At 34.4% G+C, this 22,317-nt stretch overlaps 1 protein-coding gene across 1 annotated transcript in view; it reads right to left on the bottom strand.

Moving 5' to 3' along the window:
• Positions 1-4,363: 4,363 nt before the first annotated feature.
• LOC144959125 (fatty acid desaturase 2-like) overlaps positions 4,364-22,317 on the bottom strand; it is a 23,992-nt gene continuing 6,038 nt past the window's right edge. Inside the window, exons 2-10 of the mRNA XM_078891572.1 lie at positions 21,863-21,952; positions 20,739-20,936; positions 18,428-18,529; positions 14,241-14,427; positions 13,018-13,094; positions 11,648-11,745; positions 9,407-9,583; positions 7,468-7,593; positions 4,364-5,329 (exon numbers count right to left, since the gene is read on the bottom strand). Of these exons, the coding sequence (XP_078747698.1) occupies positions 5,281-5,329; positions 7,468-7,593; positions 9,407-9,583; positions 11,648-11,745; positions 13,018-13,094; positions 14,241-14,427; positions 18,428-18,529; positions 20,739-20,936; positions 21,863-21,952 (1,104 nt within the window). The 3' untranslated portion in view covers positions 4,364-5,280. The remainder of the gene's footprint in view (positions 5,330-7,467; positions 7,594-9,406; positions 9,584-11,647; positions 11,746-13,017; positions 13,095-14,240; positions 14,428-18,427; positions 18,530-20,738; positions 20,937-21,862; positions 21,953-22,317) is intronic.

Genomic DNA, 22,317 nt, shown 5'->3' with positions numbered 1-22,317 from the left:
AGTACGCCATGGTGTCTCCCATAGCCCTACTATAATACTCTTTTAGTACGCCATGGTGTCTCCCATAGCCCTACTATAATACTCTTTTAGTACGCCATGGTGTATCCCATAGCCCTACTATAATACTCTTTTAGTACACCATGGTGTCTCCCATAGCCCTACTATAATACTCTTTTAGTACGCCATGGTGTCTCCCATAGCCCTACTATAATACTCTTTTAGTACGCCATGGTGTCTCCCATAGCCCTACTATAATACTCTTTTAGTACGCCATGGTGTCTCCCATAGCCCTACTATAATACTCTTTTAGTACGCCATGGTGTCTCCCATAGCCCTACTATAATACTCTTTTAGTACGCCATGGTGTCTCCCATAGCCCTACTATAATACTCTTTTAGTACGCCATGGTGTCTCCCATAGCCCTACTATAATACTCTTTTAGTACGCCATGGTGTCTCCCATAGCCCTACTATAATACTCTTTTAGTACGCCATGGTGTCTCCCATAGCCCTACTATAATACTCTTTTAGTACGCCATGGTGTCTCCCATAGCCCTACTATAATACTCTTTTAGTACGCCATGGTGTCTCCCATAGCCCTACTATAATACTCTTTTAGTACGCCATGGTGTCTCCCATAGCCCTACTATAATACTCTTTTAGTACGCCATGGTGTCTCCCATAGCCCTACTATAATACTCTTTTAGTACGCCATGGTGTCTCCCATAGCCCTACTATAATACTCTTTTAGTACGCCATGGTGTCTCCCATAGCCCTACTATAATACTCTTTTAGTACGCCATGGTGTCTCCCATAGCCCTACTATAATACTCTTTTAGTACGCCATGGTGTCTCCCATAGCCCTACTATAATACTCTTTTAGTACGCCATGGTGTCTCCCACTCCAGAGGTTAAAAAAAAAAAAGAAAAAAAAAATATTGTGATATATTCGAAGGAATTCAGCAGTGCCAAAGAGCATAATGGTCATGTTTCAGTCAGTAATAAAGGGATAATGAATCAGCATTCATAAGTGAATAATTCAAAAGATCAATTGTGACCTGTCACATTAAAATGGTATTAAGTCAGGCTGGTTCAGATGCTAATGATCACATCTATAGTCATAAGCCATGGCGATACTAGAATACTCAAATAATAAGTTATTTGAAAAAGACAAAAATAGGAAAACAATTGTCTTCATCTGTTTTGATCAGTTGAATACCGTGAAATGGACAACAACAAAAAACCTCCATAAAACTGTTGATCTAGTTCCAATAGAATAGCAGAAATAGTTTCTCAAAGGTTTTTAGAGTCCTGTTCCGAACATCGCATAGTGGAGGATTTGGAAAAGGCTATTTACTCACATTGTTCCTCTTTTCTTCTCCCCGTTAATTACAAGAATTTATGATGTTTAAAACAGACAAAATGGATGGAATGGTCAATATCAAAGCAAAAGGCTTGTAGTGTCAAATTTTATTCACCGGATGTTACATTTTCAGATTCTTGCACGCCTGACATTTGGAATTCCGGACGTCTTCCCAAACACTGCATGAACATACAAGTGCATCACGGAACAAAGATTGGATCCCAAAATACATGAGTGCAAGACATATTTTATTAAACTCAACAAATTTTCTATATTTCTGAGTGAAAGACATTTCCTTAAAAATTATTCAAATTATATTACTTGTCGCCTCCCATATTATAGTTGAAAGTAACACCAGACAAACTAATCTCATTAACTATTTCTTTTTACACATGATATTATTACTTGTTACAATCTATGGGTAGATGTGGAATAATTCTCATTTCTCAATTGAAACAGTAAACTCCTACATAATGTGAAAAAAAAGCAAGTATCACAGTCTCATTCCATTTTCAAGACATTATAAAGAATATAAATATTCGCGAAATTCATTGCATAGAAATTGAATTAAGGCATCTTCTCAATGACTTTCCAATAATCCCCTTTTCATTCAGGACACCTGTGTTCAGTAGAAATAATACATGTCAACAATACATGACAGATATTGCTTTGCATCAGGAAAATGTGCACTGTTTTTTGTCTCTCTCGTAAAAGTCACATGGGTAGAGAATGTAACCGGGCACAGAATGACACCGTCAATAAATATATATATATAATCACAAACGATTTAGTAATGAAAAATGGTGCAGAATATATGACTATTTTTTTAATAAGAAGAAAGATGGCTATAGATGTGTTTGTAATACATATGGCAAAAGGTCTGACTTTTATTTGTCATCTGACAAAGTGCATTATCAAGTAAGAAGTCAAAGCTTAAGCATTTAATTACATATTCTTCATATAACCAACTATGGCATCGCTCAGCACTTACATCTTTTCATTTTCATTTAGAGCTGGTCATGTTTACATACAAATATCATGTATTGTGTGATAAAGAAAATAAAAAATCCAAAAATCAAAGAAAGATCAAAAATAGAATTTCAAACTGCACATATTTTGTCATACACACTTGTTCCAATCTTTACATTTTGTCACGTGACAGGGGATTAAAAAGAAACAAGAGATTTACAGGAAAAAAAAAAGATAGCATTTTCTTAATTTAACATAAAGCGTTAAATAATGTTGTAGAGCTATAAATAGGGGTATATATAAAAATCATTCGAGAAATATAAAATTAAAAAGAAAGGAAGGATTGGTGATGAAAGAACACCATAAAACAGTTTGGTTCCGATTTGAAAAATTAAAGTAGAAATTAATAAAATAAATTAGTAAAGCAAAAAAACTTGCTAACAACAGCGTTGGGATTGTAAATACGTCGTAAACAAATACAATACATTAAAAGGATGAAAAGGAAGGAATTAATGGAATTAAATTATTTGATTGTACAATAAAATCACGTAAAATTCTCTGTAACTCCCGTTTGGCACAATAAATCATAAATCCTGCTTGTTAAAATGTGACTAAAACTCCAGAATTAAGTAAATCATTCCAAGCAGACTTATAATAATAATAATAAAAAGAAGAAGAAGAAGAAGAAGAAGAAGAAGAAGAAGAAGAAGAAGAAGAAGAAGAAGAAGAAGAAGAAGAAGAAGAAGAAGAAGAAGAAGAAGAATAACAACATCAATAATAATAATAATAATAATAATAATAATAATAATAATAATAATAATAATAATAATAATAATAATAATAATAATAAAATATCAACATGTTTTACATATAATTTTATGGCTTTTTACAATAAGCAAGTTGCAAAGGCATTCATTAAACGATGTTATTTAAGTGAATGCCAGGTGGGTTTAAGAAGATGAGATAGTTAATGGTTTATTATTTTGGTATGGAACGTAAGTATCATCGATAACCTTAGATACAACATCAACAAAAACTGGCCTACAATATTAAAATCACAGGAACTTACAAATCAACAATGAGAAAACAAAACTCTATATAGAAAGATCAGGGCAAAGTCATTGGTATAATGAGATCTCGTTGTTTCTGGTTCCTGGGGAACACGGTGTTAATACTGATGCCATTCCTTCGTGATCAAATTATAATAACTCGAAAACACTATGCTCAACTCTTTCAGCGCTGAGGTTATATTCGCATTTCCATCACAAAATGGCTGGCACCTGATTGAGGCAGTATTAGAATGACAAGCTAAGACAAAGTGACATTCGATTTCGGCGCAAAATATCAATTAAAATACCTCCCTAGGGCCAATTGAATGTTCTGATGAAAGGAATGATACCATTGGTTCAATTTATAGTACTTTTGTAGAAAGTAGGATTGAATTACATTATTGTTTTTGCCTTTCAAGACTGGCCGCACTGTGCGGCCATTGACCAGTAGAACAGATTCTGCCCTGGCCGCACAATGCGGCCAATGGCGCTGAAAGAGTTAAGAATCTATCCCAAACATTTGCTTATAATAAATTAAATACTTTGTGTTAAATGAAGAATCTACCACTTAATTTTACATTTAAAGTTACCTTCTGTCAGAACACGCTTTTACCTTTCCTTTCAAGATCCTTGCAAAATATAACAAAATTGCTCTTAGTTTTTACAAGTGAGTATCAATTTATCTTCTTTACGAATAATCAAACTTTGTACAGTATAGCATTTCAAGCACATGGCATGTATACCCTATCTGTTTCTAATTTCATAATGATGATTAAACTCTATTGTCAACAATATGGAAATTTCAATAAAAGTACAGATATCACTGGATTTCCATTTTATATACACTCATTGCCAGGTCTAGTCGTTAACTATATTATATTTACGGCCCAATTCATTACTGGGTGGACACAATCAAAAGTCTGATGACCAAATGCAAAAATGTGGGTCATCTTCAATGTAATGTGGGCAGGGAGGCACTGACTGTGTCTTCTATCCCACTTAATTGTTTTGATATTTTGGTTGAATTGGATTTGAAACAATGACCTTTTTTTTTTAAAAGCGCTTTGAGGTTTCGACAAAATATTAATGGATATTTTCAATTAGGTGAATGCATTTAAACTCATATTCTGTCTTTAGTTGTGCCCAACACAGTGAACACTATTAAGAGATTATCTATTGGTTTGGAATTTTGTCACTATTGGTTTGGAATTTTGTCACTAACAATAATGTGTTTAGAAGAAAAAAAAAAACAAAACATTTTAAATGATTCTTTTGAAAAAGTAGGAAAAAATTTAACTGCCATCATTGTTAGAGTAGTGAGTATTTAATTTTGATTTGATAATTTCCCAGTTACAACACTGAAGACTAATCCCATAACATTCTATTGTATTTTGGACATCAAAACTAAATCTTTGCATTGGCCATGAAACCCAATAAAGTGGTCTTCGTTTATAAGCAATCTGGCTACAACTACAAGTAACATCTGGCTAAAAGCATGCTAATGAATCCAAATAAAACATATTTCTCAGCAAAGAGTTCGAAAAGACAAATAGAACCATGTAAATTAAATAAAACAACATCTTTTGGAAATATCACCAAAAAAAATAGAAACAGGCAGAGCAACCAAAACATGTACTCTCTATCCCACCACTACGAGCCATTCCCTCAATAAAATGACCTTGCAAAAATAAAATTCTGAATAAGTACGATCTAGCTATAAGAACACTCTCCTTGATTAAAGAGAACTATGCTTATAAATGGAGACCACTGTATTACAATAAAATGAAACAATGACTTTATCCTGACATCAACAATGACATCAAATATTGCATCTATTTTAATCCAATGAATTGCATCATCTCGTCTTCACCTCGATCTTTTTCATCTAGCTGCTCCTGTCTCATTCATGGTAAGCTTCGTACCAAATCTTGCCAGATTTCTTCAACATTCTGAGAAAAAAAAATGATGAATGATATAACGTTAAAAACTTTGTAATCCATTGTTTGACCCATAGCCTCAATCTGGTTTTATGTTGGGATTAATCAAATGTCAAAAGTGAATTTAAACTTTAAATGAAAAGAAATGTGTCATTTGCGGCTATGTGGTCTAGCGGTATGACACTCACTTTTGGATGGGTAGGTTCTGGGTTCAAACCTTGCATAGTTGATTCCTTGGAGAAAGCTCTTTACTCACAATCTCTCACTGAAATCAGGTGTAAAATGAGTACCTGGCCGTTAACAGCGTTGTCCCTGTCCGAAAAAATTGTCACATCGCCGAACAGGTGTCATGTCCCATCCTAAATGTTAAACATTGCTGTTGGCCAGGGACCCCCTGTACAGCACTTTGAGCATGTTTAGTGGATATTGCGCTGTATAAAAACTCAATTTTTTAATAAGAAATATGTCATTTTACTTTTGGGCTCCCAGACCGCTTACATTCTTTATCTCTAACACAAAAAATGACAAAATTTCCATATTTCTGGCTCAATCAATTTTCACTATCTAAACTGTTCAGACATAATGAAGGGTCATACTTGGTCAAATTTCTCGAAATTATATCCCTTGGGAGGAAAACAACTCAAAAATATGACCTTGCCAAAAACAAAAAAAATCTGAATAATTCCGATCGAGCTATAAGAAAAATTTGCTTGCTTAAAGAAGACTATGCTTATAAATGGAGACCACTGTAATACAATTAAAAGAATCAAGGTTGCTCAAAACTCGAAGAAATAAATAACAATGTGATATTGATTATAAGCTTCAATTTAAACTCTGTAGTATTTCTTTGTGAGAGAGGTTTGAGGCATAATACCATTCTACCTCACCATGCAATTTATGGATCTGAAACAGCTATATTTTTATTCTCTGTTTTCATCTGGCACCTCTCCATACCCCATATTTCTCATTATTAATGATACAAGAGCCTGCTCTACATTTTTTCTGAATTTTATTCAACCCAATATCGGGAGCTATTCCAAGCGTGTCTTATTTGTTAACATGTTTGTCTTGTTCTACACAGAGAAAAGAACGCATAGCATTAATTTGCTCACTATTGAAAGTTTGCGGGGTCAGTGAGCTAATCTCTATTTGATCCCCTACGTAGTTGAGAGAAAAGAGTCTGCACAACAGGAACTAAGTTTGAAAGCTATATTTGTGTGTGCTGGATGGCTCAGTGGCTAAACTGATCTCTCTCTCTCTCTCTCTCTCTCTCTCTCTCTCTCTCTCCCTCTCTCTCTCTCTCTCTCTCCCTCTCCCTCCCTCCTCTCTCCCCTCCTCTCTCCTCTCTCTCTCTCTCCTCTCTCTCTCTCTTCTCTCTCTCTCTCCTCTCTCTCTCTCTCTCTCCTCTCTCTCTCTTCTCCTCTCTCAGCCAGGTGGATGGTACCATGTCAGTTGGATTTCAGGTTGGCTCTGACATCAGGATATCTTTATTCTCTGTTGTCATCTGGCACTTCTCCATACCCCAAATTTCTCATCACTATTGCTCTCCAATAAAGACATTTATTTAAACTTAAATTTAAACTTAAGCTAAAAATTCAATTATAAGTGTCAGGTTAAAACTAAAATAATACTTTTTTGAGATGAGTGGTCACATATGTGAATTTATCATAATCTATACTGTTTCACCATTTGAGCCATTATAGATAGTATGCAGATGACATCACTCAGGCCTTTGTTATTGTTTTTGCCATCCGCGTTTGTGAGTTGTTCTCACTAAACTGTATTAACCAGACTATAAAAGTTCATGGTTACACAGAGTTTGTGTGTTGGTCCGTTATACTTCCGGATGGCAATGTTGTGAACTCCTTGGCCAAGCGCATTCTATCTATAGATAATTTCATGGGTTTTCTAAAGGAAATTAGAATCATTATCTATTAATTCATTTGACACTTTGCTTGAATATATTGTATGGACTTGCATATGTGTGAGAGAGATACAGAGACAGAGAGAGAGAGAGAGAGAGAGAGATACAGAGACAGAGAGAGAGAGAGAGAGAGAGAGATACAGAGACAGAGAGAGAGAGAGAGAGAGATACAGAGACAGAGAGAGAGAGAGAGAGAGAGAGAGAGAGAGAGAGAGAGAGAACTAACCTTTGAATATCAGCAAAGGCATTGTACAGTGTCTTACTCTTGTACTCAATGCCATGTTTCTGACAAAGAGACATCACCAAAGGCTTGACTTTGTGATAGTTTACCCGTGGCATGGTGGGGAATAGACTGGAAAAAAAAACAAATGAAAAGGGGGTGGGTGGGATGAATTGATGAAATGTAACCCAACATTGAGTAAATAATACATGTGATTACTTAGAATATGTAAATTCAATTCCCATCATTAAAATCATCCCAACTCATTGATTGTTTTAAGACGATTGGTTACAAATATGACTCGCTTGACATAGTTTCTTTCGCCTCCTAGTCATACAACTGGGCCACCCTAGACACCTCTTCTGTCCTCTGTGTGATATCCTTCCACCTTTCAGTTTTCTGCCATGGATCTTAGAGACAGAGAATCCTCCACTGAATCTATTTTATGCCGACATGTACGTATCTGTGGTCCCTGCTTAACACAGTGTAAATTGTTGGTGGTGGTCATCTTTTATATTTACCCTGATCAGATGGAGTGAAAAAAGCGTTCATGGCTTTATTTGCTGGTATTTCTGTATCTGTTCTCAGTGCATGACCAAAAAAGTCGCCATCAGGCTCCTTAAATTTGAGGACATCGAGGTTTTTCACTGCACTTGCTCTTGAGTACAATATTGATCATTTTTGTAGGTATTAAATGTTTAGGACTTTCTATAATTGTTTATCATGATACCTACCCAGTTTTTGCTCTTCGCTTTGTGTGCAGCTATGTGGTCAAAGATCCTGGGTTCAAGCCTCGCTCAGCACACAGGTGAGTCCTTGGAAAAGGCTCTTTACTCACATTCTCTCACCGTACAAGTGTAAAATGAGTACCTGGCTGTTAACAACGTTGTCTATGTCGGAAAAAAAAATGTTTAATATCGCCTAGCAGGCGTCATGTCTCGTTCTACATGTTATGTGCTGCTGATGGACAGGGACCCATTGTAAAGCACTATGAGCATTTTTAGTGGATATTGCGCTATATAAAAGCTCAATTTTTTTTCTTTCTTTTTTTTGTTCTTTTTAGTGCCCAGGTACCACATTTGTACATGAGTATGGACTTCACAAGGGCTTTGTATAATTTGATCTTTATATTGATTTTTACTTTGCCATCCCTGATTCAGACATGAATAAACTTATTGAAGCCACAATTGAAAGCTTGTATCTTCTTTAAACATCCGCTTTATTTTTTTTTGATCTTCACCCATCTTCTTTCAAATACAATAATGTGACGTCGATTTTTTTTCGGTATCGACATATAGTTGGTGTTTATGTAGGATATTTTGATGTCTGTGATATCGACCTGGTTTATGCTATTGAAATGATGCATATGTTTAAGTCAAGGGGTCAAGTTGATGAAATCTATCACTTGATTAGGATACCAGGCAGGCTCCATAATGCTCACAGGAAATTAATGAAGTGTAACTCTCTCCTAACCGATCATTTTCAGTAATTTCCCAAAAATGGCAGGCTCACCCAGCAGAAAAATTTATTTTTTAAAATCAAACAATCTCTCTACAGAACAACCTTATATTCTTATTAATTAAACAGAGATCGCTGTGATGTACAAAATAAATCTAAATAAGAAAAATGTATATTGTGTCGTAACAAATGTGAGGATTTTGCTGCAGGTGGTAAGGAGAGGGCTAAGCCCAGTGCCAATTCTAATGAAAAATTCTTTAAAATTACAAATTCAAAACAAAAAAAAATAAATAAATAAATAAATAAATATCTAAACATTTTTAAAAATCTAATCTACAAGGAATAGCCTACAAGAGGTAGAAAATAAAGGTAAGGAAGACAACTTAAAATGATGACATTAGTCTATGAAGATGAATAGAAATAAAGACGAGTGATTATGATGGTAATAATAATGATGAAAAACAGCATCACAAAACCAAAAGCTTACTGGTGTTCTATCTGATAGTTGAGATGGCCAGTGAACCAGTCATTGAAGGGAGAAGGGTCTACATTGCAGGTGGTCCTCAGCTGAGTGGACACCCAGTTGTTGTGGTGGTCATTGTCCACTTCCATGGGCAAGTGGTTCATTTGAGTCACCCAGGTGAACCAGTGACTCTCAAAGAACCTGAAATGGAACGTGTAATAATATCATATCATTCTCTAAGTGAATAAAAGACTAGAAAACGACCAAATAACACCAAAATCTGGGTCTTCACGAGGTCCCCATAGCTCAGTTGTAGAGCACTCGCTTCACATGCAAAAGGAATGGGATAAATCATATATGAAGTCGAGATTTTTTTCTAACAACCCTGTCTACCCAGCAGTGATTGGGTAGCTGGGTCTGTTGGATCTGGCCAAAAGTACTTAGCAATAGTCTGACATCCAATCCAAAGACTACATATATTACAATATCATGGATATGTAACATTATAATAACGATACATTGTATTTGCTGAGCACTTCACCATATCACGAGGAAGTGCTCAGAGCAGGTGCATCTGCACATTAATATAATATACTTACTTCTTTTGTGAATATTTAATGAATTGTCCAAAAATAATAAGGATAATCAAAATTTACTGAGACATATAGTGAGAGATTGATCATACAGCAACACGTAACATGTAGAACGAGACATGACGCCTGACAATTTTTTCCGGACACAGACAACGCTGTTCAAAGCCAGGTACTCATTTTTACACCTGAGTACGATGAGAAAATGTGAGTAAAGAGCCTTTTCCAAGGACTTAACTTTGCACCGAGCGACGCTCAAACCCAGGACCTTCCAATCCGAAAGCGAGTGCGCGTAATACCACTTGACCACATAGCCGCTGATGTAATAATAAGTCTTTGAAATCAGGAAAGAGCTTTATGAACACTGTATTTATTTCTAGTCTACAATATGTCTTTCTTTGCCTCAAAATACCTCATAGCAAAGCTATTTTACTAGTACAGTTGTCTCTGTTTATAAGTACGGCCCTCGGGAATCAAGCACAGTATACTTATTGCCAGATAATGCTTCAGACCAAGATATGCTTACAGGCAGATTCAGATTTTATAAATGCTATGTCTACTTCAATGCTCATATTACAGTAAAAATATAACCTTTTCCTCTCAGTTTCAAAATGTATACTGATGGTATTTACCAGGCTGAAAACTTCGAACTGCCAATGGTACAATTTTTTAGATTATTATTTTTCTAGGGTAAACAAACTTTTTTTTTCCCTGCCACAATGCTGTTGGTGAGGGACAACTTAATTGTTTTTATTGAAAAATGAAAAAAAACCTAAAGGTATCATCTTTTGTCAAAAGCCATACTGCCTTTAAAATTATGTCCAACCCAATGCCACATTGTTACGTGGAGTTGTGACGTAGTTTGATGTGGGACCAGTTTCCTTTTGCAGGGGGGGGGGGGGGGGGGGGGGGGGGGAAGGGATCCAGGATTTGTTGCTCCAGCTTTTAATAGCTATTATTTTGATTTTGTTGTTAACTGATGAAGGGTCATGAATTCGGAATGTTCTGTATTACTTATTTTGTTCTTTTTTAAAGTTGTTATATTTATTTTCATTTATTTCTTGTTAAGGCGTAATTTTCTATTTAAATCGTAAATTATTAAGTCTTTTCAAAATTTAACTTCGTTGACTTTAACAGTGATGGGTTTTGTATTGCCGTTCATGATTATCGAGTTCTTTTCCGTTCATTTCAATCAACAGTAAATTACAAAAGAGTGAAAAACATTTTTATTGAGTTCTATAGTCAGTAAATATGTCATCTGCAGACTTTAAATGGGTGATTTTGGAGTACAAAGGCACCTCAGATAAAAGAGAGTTTTACTCTATAAGGAAGTGACTTTCTAAAACAATGTGAAGCACAACATTTTGGTTCATTTTGGGATACCTGCATCTATTACAATTTCTGTTTTTCCCTACTACGGGCTTTATCTAAAGAATTATATTTTAACAATAAAAACATGAGAAGTTTTTAAATTAATTAATTCCCTCTTAGACACATTTTCGGGTATGAAAGTCAATAAAGTGCAAAATGATGATTAAAAGAGTAAAAAGGTTGTGGTAATTTTGTAGGAAATCCGTCAATTGTCGGAAATTTACGTCTGCTACAAGTATGATGAGTACATTATTTAAGTGCAAAGAGATTTCTGGACAATTGATGTATAATTGTCAACACTTACCTAACACCCATATAGAAGAAAAAAGTGCCCCATCCTCCGAAGAAGGGACCAAAGAAATAACCCAAGCGGTAGAAGAACGCAATACCAACGGCAAGGTCCTGTTGATAAATATTTTACATACTGTGATTAAAATTAAAAGTAATTGGTCCACACTTTTTATCCTCTTTTTTAAGAATATCTTTTATCAAGGTCAACACCCATATAATTCTGATTAAAATATATAATATAAATACTATTATTAAACAATATAAAGAATGTTACCGTGAATGATAAATAATCAGTCGGATGGTGAAAAGGTTTGAACTGAGATATTGCCAAGTTTAGTTAGAAGGTCAAACTTTATCCAAAATGAGTTCTTGTCATAAATGATTAAATCAACCCTTTTTGTACATCTTCGGGAAATATCAAAGCTTAATTTCACTTCTAAATATATCTTACAGCTAGTCAAGTTGAAAAGGTATGAAATTTGAGAAAAGTTGCTGGACACCTTTCCCATACATCTGACCAGAACTTCAAGAAAAAATCACCCGATTTACTTCAAATAAAGATTAAAATGTTCTGGTGAGCAAATTCTTTCAGAAAATGCAACAAATATTCAAAACCAAAATTATCACCTTCTGGCTGATTATGTCATGCCCCAACACATATAATGTTATATAGTATAATATAAGGTAATATATCGGATTGTAAAGTTATACCTTGTTTTAGAGATTTATTTACCCACACAATTGCAACTCGTATTTGAAATTAAATTGTATATAGTTTCACAGTTTCCTCTATTTATTTACCTACAGATATACAGCTTTTACCAGAAGACTAAGTCATATTTTGTAATAATTTATTTATTCATTTACCCACAGATATCCATGTCATGCTGAACAATCAAATAACAAACATATAGCCCTATACTTTTACCTTTAAAAAAATTAATATATATTTTTACCATTAAAAAGCAATATTGATCTATCTAGCAGGTACAGCTATTCACTCCTGACTAGTGAATTAAAATGATATGCATGTTTTTACCTTCCTTTAAAGTTTTGAGATCTATGTACTCACATCAACTCTAGATTTAATTCTCAATAATAACGTATTTAAATTAGATTCTTTAATCAGTTAATTAATACTTTTAGAAATTCGTTTACTCACAAATGTTAGAATGCTTGTTGTTTAGGTCTTTATTGAATGAATGAATGCATGACTAGAATGTGGAAATGTCTTGTTCAACATCAATGTGATACTAAATTATAATTTCCATAAAAAAACAATAAAGTATATCTTATCTTATCTTATCTGATGATGATGATGATGATGATGATGATGATATGTTTACACAGATGCACAACACTGCCACAACAATGTCAACTTACTAGCCAGTCCCTCCGTTTGAATACAAAATAGATCACCTCAAGATGAAAATAGATGGGAAGGAGAAGGGGTGGTCCAACTGTCAGAAGAAAAAGGAGGAAAAATATTGATTAATTGAAAAGACGAAAAAAATCATTCAAAATTGAAATAAATAAATAAATAAATAAAAACATGAGGCCAGTCCGATATCTTCTTTTTATCTTTTCAACTTTTCATGTGATCATATTTTCAGCATAAAACAACCACAATATCTCCAGGCCACAGATATATAAGTGTAGGCAAGTTGATAACGAGATAATTGCACCATTCTTCACGTTAAAAGCCTTATAGTTATTGCTGCCATTTTTAACTCATTGTCAGAATCACTTGAATTATTTGGAGGATTTCAAGAATGTTAGCGAAAGAACAAAATTATTTGTCAAGAAATTATTTGATGAAAATATCTTCTTCACTTTGTAACAACAATAAGCAGTGTTGAATATGGTCGATGGCTAGATGGGTGAAAATCTCAATTTCCAGCACTTACGGTGTGTCCTTTAAACATATTAACCCACTCAACTCAGGTATAGATGAGTACTTGGATATAGGCACTGATGGGTATTGTAAGAATGTTAGTAGAAAAAGAACCCATATGAGGTGACTTGTACTGTTTGAAATGGAAATTTAGTTCTATAGGGGATATGAGGGTATTAATAAATGAAGCATTGTGAAGTGCATTCAATATGACGAATCTGTGGAAATACAAGCTTTAAACAAATTCACATCTATTTTTTATATATATATATATATATATATATATATATATATATATATATATATATATATATATATATATATATATATATATATATATATATATATATATATATATAAAGTATATCCTTTTTAATATGCTTCAACAGTCGTGACGTAACTTCCCCGGTAATGACGCAGAGTAACTTAGTAACTGGATCTAAACTATTGGAACAATGGCGGACACCCTTATAAAATACTTCTCCGACGAGCATAAAAGTATATTCAGAGGAGAAAAACATTATAAATCTGATCATGTTTTGAATTTTATACATTCTGATCATATGACATGTGATAAAGTTCTAGTCAGCATGAAGAATAAAAAGTACTGATTTTCTTTGTTTAGAACCAAGCTGCTCGTTGCTGGGCCACGTGACATCAGACTATTGAATCCAATTGGCACTCTCCTTACAAGAAGTAAAATAAAACTCACTAAGAAACCAGTAATCTTGCTGCAACTGGTAAGGCATTTTCCCCCACTTGCGTTCACCCCATTTCTTAGGGATCATGTCTCCGATGAGGAACAGGTATGATATGTCAATGTCTGGATCTTTACGAATCCTGTTGGGTTTTGCATGGTGCTGAAAGTGACGGAAATTCCACCAGTGAGAAGAAGCGCCCTGAAATGAAAATTCAAAAATGGAATATAACATATAATGATAATCCTTGTAATTTATGAGGGTCCCCATACCTATCCACCAAGCAGTTATTTGGTAAATTAATAATAAAAAATTCTCTTTATTCATCCCATAGGGAAAATTTGTCTCCAGGATCTATTCCAAGGAAAGACTGGAATAAGCCAGGCATCAGCCGCAGTGCAGTGCCGCAAACTAAACTAGGGCAAGGTGAATTGCTCAAGGCGACACAATGCGGTGGGTAGTCGAACTCAGTACCTTTCAAGTACGAAGCAAATACCATACCGCTGAGCCACACTTCTCCATAAAGTAGGCCTAAAAAGTATTACAGTAGAGCATGCCTATAGCGGGACTTTTGGTCCCAGCAGAAAAATCCCGCTGTAGGCAAGTTCCCGCTATAGGAAAGCAGGGGAAAATGTCCCCAAAATAAACACGATTACCTCCCTTGAATGTCAATAAAACTAACGTGACCCATGAGCCTTGAAATGGACTATCTTTGGTTCAGTGTTTGTTTTGGTTGGTTTGGGGGGGGGGGGGGGGTTGTGTGTTTTTTTGTTTGTTTGTTTTATGTTTTTATTGGGGGGGGGGGGGGGGGGGGGGGATGGGATTTAGGCAGGAAGGACTACATACGAACGAGTGCGAGTGATGTGTATGCTTGAGCAGCAACAATCGCAATGAATGGCATAATAGTAATAATAGGGCTGATCTGGATTAAAATGTACACACCACCGCGTACGCACAAGCCTCTTCTCTCTAATTGGCCAAGGGCTTTACACATGGCGTCATCTTGTGCAACGCATCTCTTTTCAATCGGGTTGTCCAATTTAATTAATCATCGCAAGACTGACCAATCAACACATATGAAGAAATAGAGCGACTGGCAAAAGAAGTGCGGGTAGACACGAGAGGTGTGTGTGAAGACACAAGCGAAATGGCAGACGGAGGCGTGTGTGTTAGTCCTGGGTGGCGGGAGCACAGATTTTCTATGGGCGGGAGAGAGCCCAGTCTACGTCACTTGCTGAGTCGCGGCGCGTACAGCTCGCTCAATTTTTCCCGCTGTAAGCAAGTTCGGGCCTTTCCTTGACCCGCTAAACCCAAGCACAGGTAATTGAATTTATATAGAAAAAAAAAGTGGTGTTTGTGTAAGGTCCCGTTGTAGCAATGGTCCCGCTGTAGCGGGTGCCGCTATGGTCATGTTCTACTGTAACAAATTTGTCCCAGTTTCTATAGCCTTAATTAGCAATATGGAAATAACTTGCTACCCTTTAGATAGGATTTTAGTTTAATGCAAAGTTCCTTGTGCCAGATTTTACAGACCTAGCTACTCATCACAAGCTGGGTGGACAGGGGGACCCGAGAAAAAAATTTATCATATCCCTGACCTTTGCCCGATTCCCGACCTTGTGGGAACCCTGAAGTAAGGAACTGATACTATCCATTCAAACTACAGAAACTGGGATACACTCTAGCTTCAAGGCTCTGAAGGACATTAACAAATTATATTGGAGCAAATGGTACAAAGGTACATTATAAAATATCTACAATGTAACAGACAATGTAACTAATTTTTCTCTATCAAACTACGAGCCAATCTCGGAAAACAACATTGATGTTGGAAACATGAAATTGTCATGATGAGTCATATGTTTGCTGGGTTATAGCAAGAGGGATTGAGAGATATTGAGGAACCATGGTGTGAAAAGTGAGCGAATGAACAAAAAAAAAATCCCTCTATAATGGGAGGCAATGACACTAAAAATATTGTTCAAAGAGAGAAGTTGTTCATTTATGAAAAAGAGTTGAGTTTTTTTTTCAGACTTGATTTTTTTTCTCTAATCTGTCAACATTACACGCTTGCTCCCTTCACCACTGCTCTACACACATACCTCTGTGCTCTCTTTCAGAAAATCATGAGAAAGCAAAGATCTGTAATATTCTGAAATATTCAAGACTTCCTAAAATACTCTTGGACAATTCTACTCCAGATTGATTAAGATCTACAGTTTTTGGTGGGTAAATACCAATACTGGACCAGTAAATACCAATACTGGACCAATCAATTGCAACATAAGTCTTTGGATTTCTCAGTCAATACTGATTTACATGTGAGCCAACACCAAACATATCAATTTAAATAATATTTTATACATAATACGAATTTACCTTTACATCATTTGGAAGCTTTAGTTGTTTATATCAACAGGTATTAGTAATGTAATTATTCACCGAATCTCCTTGAATGATTCCACAATCACCTTGAGCAGGCTCAATATTAATGTTTAAAAAGTTTGTTGACACATTGCTATTGTATTATGAACCATAGTCATCACCTCATGAAGCCCGAGCACTATACTTTATAAATATTAAAAGTGTCTATGTATATCATAATTACAACTATTTACAGTCCGTGAAATATTGCAATGACAATAATTTCAAAGAGGCCTTTCTCCTTGATTTGCTTAGAAATTGAGGTAATTTGATCCTCGAATGTTCTTAAGGCATTTGCAAAGGTGAATAAAGCCCAAATGACCGTTCACTCTAGTGACAGTCACTGCTTTGTCAGATCTTTCTTTCACTTTCCTTCCTTAAATAGATAGCATTTTCCAATAACTCTATCAATCGCCTTTGTTTCGGCCAGCCAGTTAGACAGCCTGTGATTGGTCGAATATTTTGAGACACTTGTTTCACAATTCTACACAAATGACAGTGGTGGTAGATCAAAGAGGTGTAACATATTTATTTACCAACTATTTTTCTTAGTGCTAAAATTACAAAGTAATAATTTCGCATCAGAAAAAAATAACTCTGAAGTTCCTATCTCTTTATTACAATAAAATTGATACCACAAATTACAAAATCGCCCCACAAATAAGGTAGTTATAAATTATTAATAATATTTTTTAAGTTTACAATAATTGTCATCAAAGTCATTTTTCATCACCAAAGTCGTAATTTTTTTTCCAATTTTTACCAAACAAAGTGCAATGTCAATGATTTTCACCCGCAAATAAAATAGGATCCAAATCGCAATATCTACAACAGATTTTATTTGCTGTCGGCAAATTTATAAAAATCAAAGCTGAAAACATCCTGCGACAGTGACAGGCATGTCATTTCCTTCACAACGATTGGATTTTACTTACTGAGGCCAGTCTTGACTACCGCGCCCATGAATATTTGGCCGTTGTCGGTTTTCGTCAGGTTGAATCTTAAAGAGTTAAGTCATTAATTATTTTTTGGACTTAACTCCCTTTGATATCATGTACAAATATTACCTAGGTTTATTTATATTTGTGAAGTAAAGCATTATGATAATCTTCCCACAAAACCACCTATTGAAAACTCGCTCAAATTTTTAAAAAATAAAAAATCATGTTCAACGAGGTCATTTTGGCTATGACCAAGAGACATCTGATTTGGTCCCCAGTGTCACATAGCTCCCAACCTGGTATATCAGTTGAGAGTGGAGTTTGGGATAAAAATGAGGGAGATGTGGCTAAAATACAGGAGGCTGCAGTTTTACTTCAAAATAGAATGAAAAAAAGAAATGGGAAGAAATCTGGATCATTGCAGAAATTAAAATAAGAGTATATATCTCAATGATTTGTAAAGGGAAATAACTTTGATAAAGTTTATCTTTATAAGCACTTCAATTTCTGATAGAATGTCTCCTTATCAAAGAAGTTGATTCAATTTTGTTTTTACGTAACACATTCTCTGAAACAAATAGTGAAAGATACGAGAACATTTCAAATATATTCCACGCTTAGATTTTCATAAGTTTATGCAAATCCTCAAAACAGCATGAAAAGTATTATAGTGAAGAAAGGGTGTCATATATACAGGTGTCACATTTAATAAAGAAATGGCAAAAATAAAAAAATCAACCAAAGTTGGTCATCACACACTGGCATATTTGTACCAGCAATTTTCTGACTCGACCATCCCCCCCACTTCCCTGTAAAAAGTAAATCTGCTGGGATACCTTGATGAATCCCACAGTGAGGTGGTGAAAAACATGGGCCATCCTCATTGATTTGAAGACACTGTGGTGGCCATAGTCATGTTGGGTCCATCCTGCTTGGGCCTGCATACAAATACAACCAGAGATAAGAGGTTAAATTCAGAGCTGCCAACCCCATCTGATATGAATGTGTACAATGGGACCTCAAAATGGGAGACATTTTATAAAAATGGCTACAATCCTGAAATCGACGGAAACTAACCATTGTGAAAGTAAGAGGAAGGTATACGATGAATATTCGATTTCATGATATCGGACTAAAACAATAGGAGTGAGTTAACTATAGAATAATAGAGCAATGAATTGGTATCGAGTACAAATTTGAACGATCCAGCAAGCTTAAGATAGCAGCGATACGAGCATCCGGGCTATTACAACTGAAGAAACCTGAAGTGACTCCGTACACTGAAAATTGGTACAATCTTGGGGGAAATGCGTACAAGCATACAATCGTTGAAAATGCGTACATTTTTTGCGGTAGGTTGGCAGCTCTGTAAATTCACCAGTCAATAAATAAATAAATGAAACAAAATTAAAATTCCCAATAATTATCCACAAGGGGAAATTTTACTTGAGGCTATACTTCATGAAAATACTATAAAAATCAAGGTGTCAGCCCCAGAGCAGCGCTGCAAAGTAAGCTAAAGCAAGGTGAAATAAATAATAAAAGTAAATATTTAGAACATTTCCACAGATTTACCATGCTAAATGCACTTCATGATGTTACATTTACATCCTCAGTTGGAAGAGATGCCAACATAACGTAATTTGGGAGGAAAATGTGTGTAATACCCCGAGAGGGGTAATGAGTAAAAAGTGCCTTACCAAAAGACACAACATCAAACCACACTTCTCAATAAACAATATGCTACTGATAATATCTAAGAGTAAAGTTCATTATTATTATCACATGCCATGTCTATTGTGCACCATCATCATCATCATCATCATCATTATTATTATTATTATTATTATTATTATTACAGTTCACTCCGCTTAATTGCACCTCAGTTAATTGCACACTCCGCTTATATGCTACACATTCCTGAAAAACTGAATTATTTCTATATAATCGCTTCGCTTAATCACACACATTCTCCACTTAATCGCTACATCTTGGTCCCATCTTGATTTGAGACAAAATAACTAAAAAATGCAATTAAAAAGGTAATGAAAATGCATTTCACATTGAACCAGTATGCGCGTTAATATCGTATCACGCTTGAAAAAAGCTTTCTCATCAACGCAATTTCCCCCCCCCCCCCCCCCCCCCCCCCCTCCAATAAAATAAAAATAATAAGAAACTAAAACAAAAAAATCAAAACAAAAATTTAAAAAACAAACAATTCGCCTCTTCTAATCAGTCTAATGTCTTGAATATGACGGTCCCAAGCCCATAGAAACCTCAGAGGGGAAGGTCCTACATGACTGGTACATGAAAGATGGTGCTCAGATGCTAGTTTTAGCTTCTCCGCTTAATCGACACACTAACTTGAACTCCCGAGGGTGTGCGATTAAGCGGAGTTGACTGTATTATTATTGTTATTATTATTATTATTATTATTATTATTATTATTATTATTATTATTATTATTATTATTATTATTTTCATTATTATTAAAAATATTATTATTAATATTATTTCAATACCATATTATGTTGTTGAAAAACAATCTAAATATTTTTTTTCTAAATCTAATAATAATAATAATAATAATAATAATAATAATAATAATAATAATAATAATAATAATAATAATAATAATAATAATAATAATAATAATAATAATAATAATAATAATGAAAATGATAATAATAATAATAATAATAATAATAATAATAATAATGAAAATATAATAATAATAATAATAATAATAATAATAATAATAATAATAATAAACAATAATAATAATAATAATAATAATATATAATAATAAATAATAAATAATAATAATAATAATAATAATAATAATAATAATAATAATAATAATAATAATAATAATAATAATATAATATAATAATAATAATATAATTATATATAATAATAATAATAATAATAATAATAATAATAATAATAATAATAATAATAATAATAATAATAAAACAACAGTTATAGAAAAATAAACAACAGTAATCATCCACTCATGTCTGTTTATGTAAACGGAACCTTTCCAGTGTAAATTAACTGTGTGACTACAGCAACCGTTGACATGATTGATCAAGCTCTCGACAATTGAATTATAAATAACATTTTATTAGAAAGTTTCCTCACTTGTGAAGTAGCCATGAGAAGCATGGCCAGAAGCACAAAAGGCCAAGAGGTCCCAAAGTACCACAGTACGCCAACGGCTAGACCCTCCAAGACTAGAATATGGAGAAAATGGAGAGTGTAAAATATTGGCTCGGGGCGCATCCAACCACTGTCTTCTACTAACTTACGAAGCTGTCTGAAATCCTCCATAACTGGGTCCTGAAGACAAAAAATATTTTTTAATAATTTAATTTTGAAATTTCTACTCGTATATATAACACAGGTCCTGAAGACAAAAAATTTTTTTTATTATTTTATTTTGAAATTTCTACTCATATATATAACACTTGATCAATTCAAAACTTCCACTTAATTGTCCTGAACCACAAAAAATTGGGTAAAATTATGTTAACAAACTCTCAACATGTAACAAATAACCTTAACCCTTCATTCTCTTCTATGACCCCACACCCTGTACTCTAAAGAAAGGTAACAAAGATGATAGTTGTCCTATCCATCGATGCCTGGAGTAGCATAATATAATATCATGGGATTAATGAGTATAAGATGGGACAGGTAAAGAGGCTTCCTTGCACCCCATGAATGCAATGAAAAAAAAACGAGGGTTATGTTCCAACAAGCAGTGATTTGGGTAACTTGGTCTGTTAGATCTGGTGGAAAGTACTTTGTGACTGTCCTAAAGGGCAGCAAGCAATTACTTTAGTCTGTTAACGCGACAGAAACCCCAGCCCCATGGGCTATACAAATAAATGCATGGGTGCGAGTAGGTCAGGCCCAAAAAATAAAAGCCCAAAATCCAATTCAAACAATTTTTTAAAACCCGGAAACTTATTTTGAGCGGTTGCCTCAAAATGGTCTTATGTTGATTTGATCTAGATGCCGGATATAAATTCAAGTCCATTTCAAAAAGTCAGAAGCCTGGATTAAGCTGGAAATCTTGGACATCATTGTGCCCAGATACTGGTTGGAATTCTATCAAGGGTACCTGGTCTTTAGATAAAAGCAAATTCAAGATGCTCTTCTCCAACACCACAGATTCTTCCTAAGTAATGAAAACAAACAAAAAACAAAACAAAAACGTCAGCGTTCTAACTTTCAAAGAATTAAATAACAGTAGAGAATACCTTCTTGGCATCCACCAGCTCCCCAACATAAATGGATTTCATGTATTTTCCAACTTTCTCCTTGTCATTGTGGAAAGCAACCCAAGCATCCTATAATAGGAAAACAGATTGTTCATAAATCATCAATAAAACTTGACAACCCAAGGTTATAAATAAATCAAAATTAAAAATTAAAAAAAAAAAAAGATTTCTAAGACAATACAAAAATCTAATTTAAGCTCTTAATCAAATTCATCAAATGCCTCTACAAAAGAGATGAAAAATACATAAGGATATGATGCATTTAATCTATTCTTGATTAAAATAGGGTTGCAGGTCAACATTGTTCCGCACAGCCAATGTTAAATTTTTATCTTCGAGCACAGAATTACTGGCAGATCTAAAAGCTATAAAACTATTTTTTACAAATTGAAATACGAGTAACTTGCCTACCTTTCTTAAATGAAGGGTAATTC

This window comes from Berghia stephanieae, chromosome 13 (assembly GCF_034508935.2).
Source record: "Berghia stephanieae isolate SIO BIC M18660-M18661 chromosome 13, UCSD_Bste_1.3, whole genome shotgun sequence".
Taxonomy (NCBI): domain Eukaryota; kingdom Metazoa; phylum Mollusca; class Gastropoda; order Nudibranchia; family Aeolidiidae; genus Berghia; species Berghia stephanieae.
The sequence above is the reverse complement of the archived record's forward strand: the minus strand, read 5'-3'. Positions and strand labels throughout refer to the sequence as shown.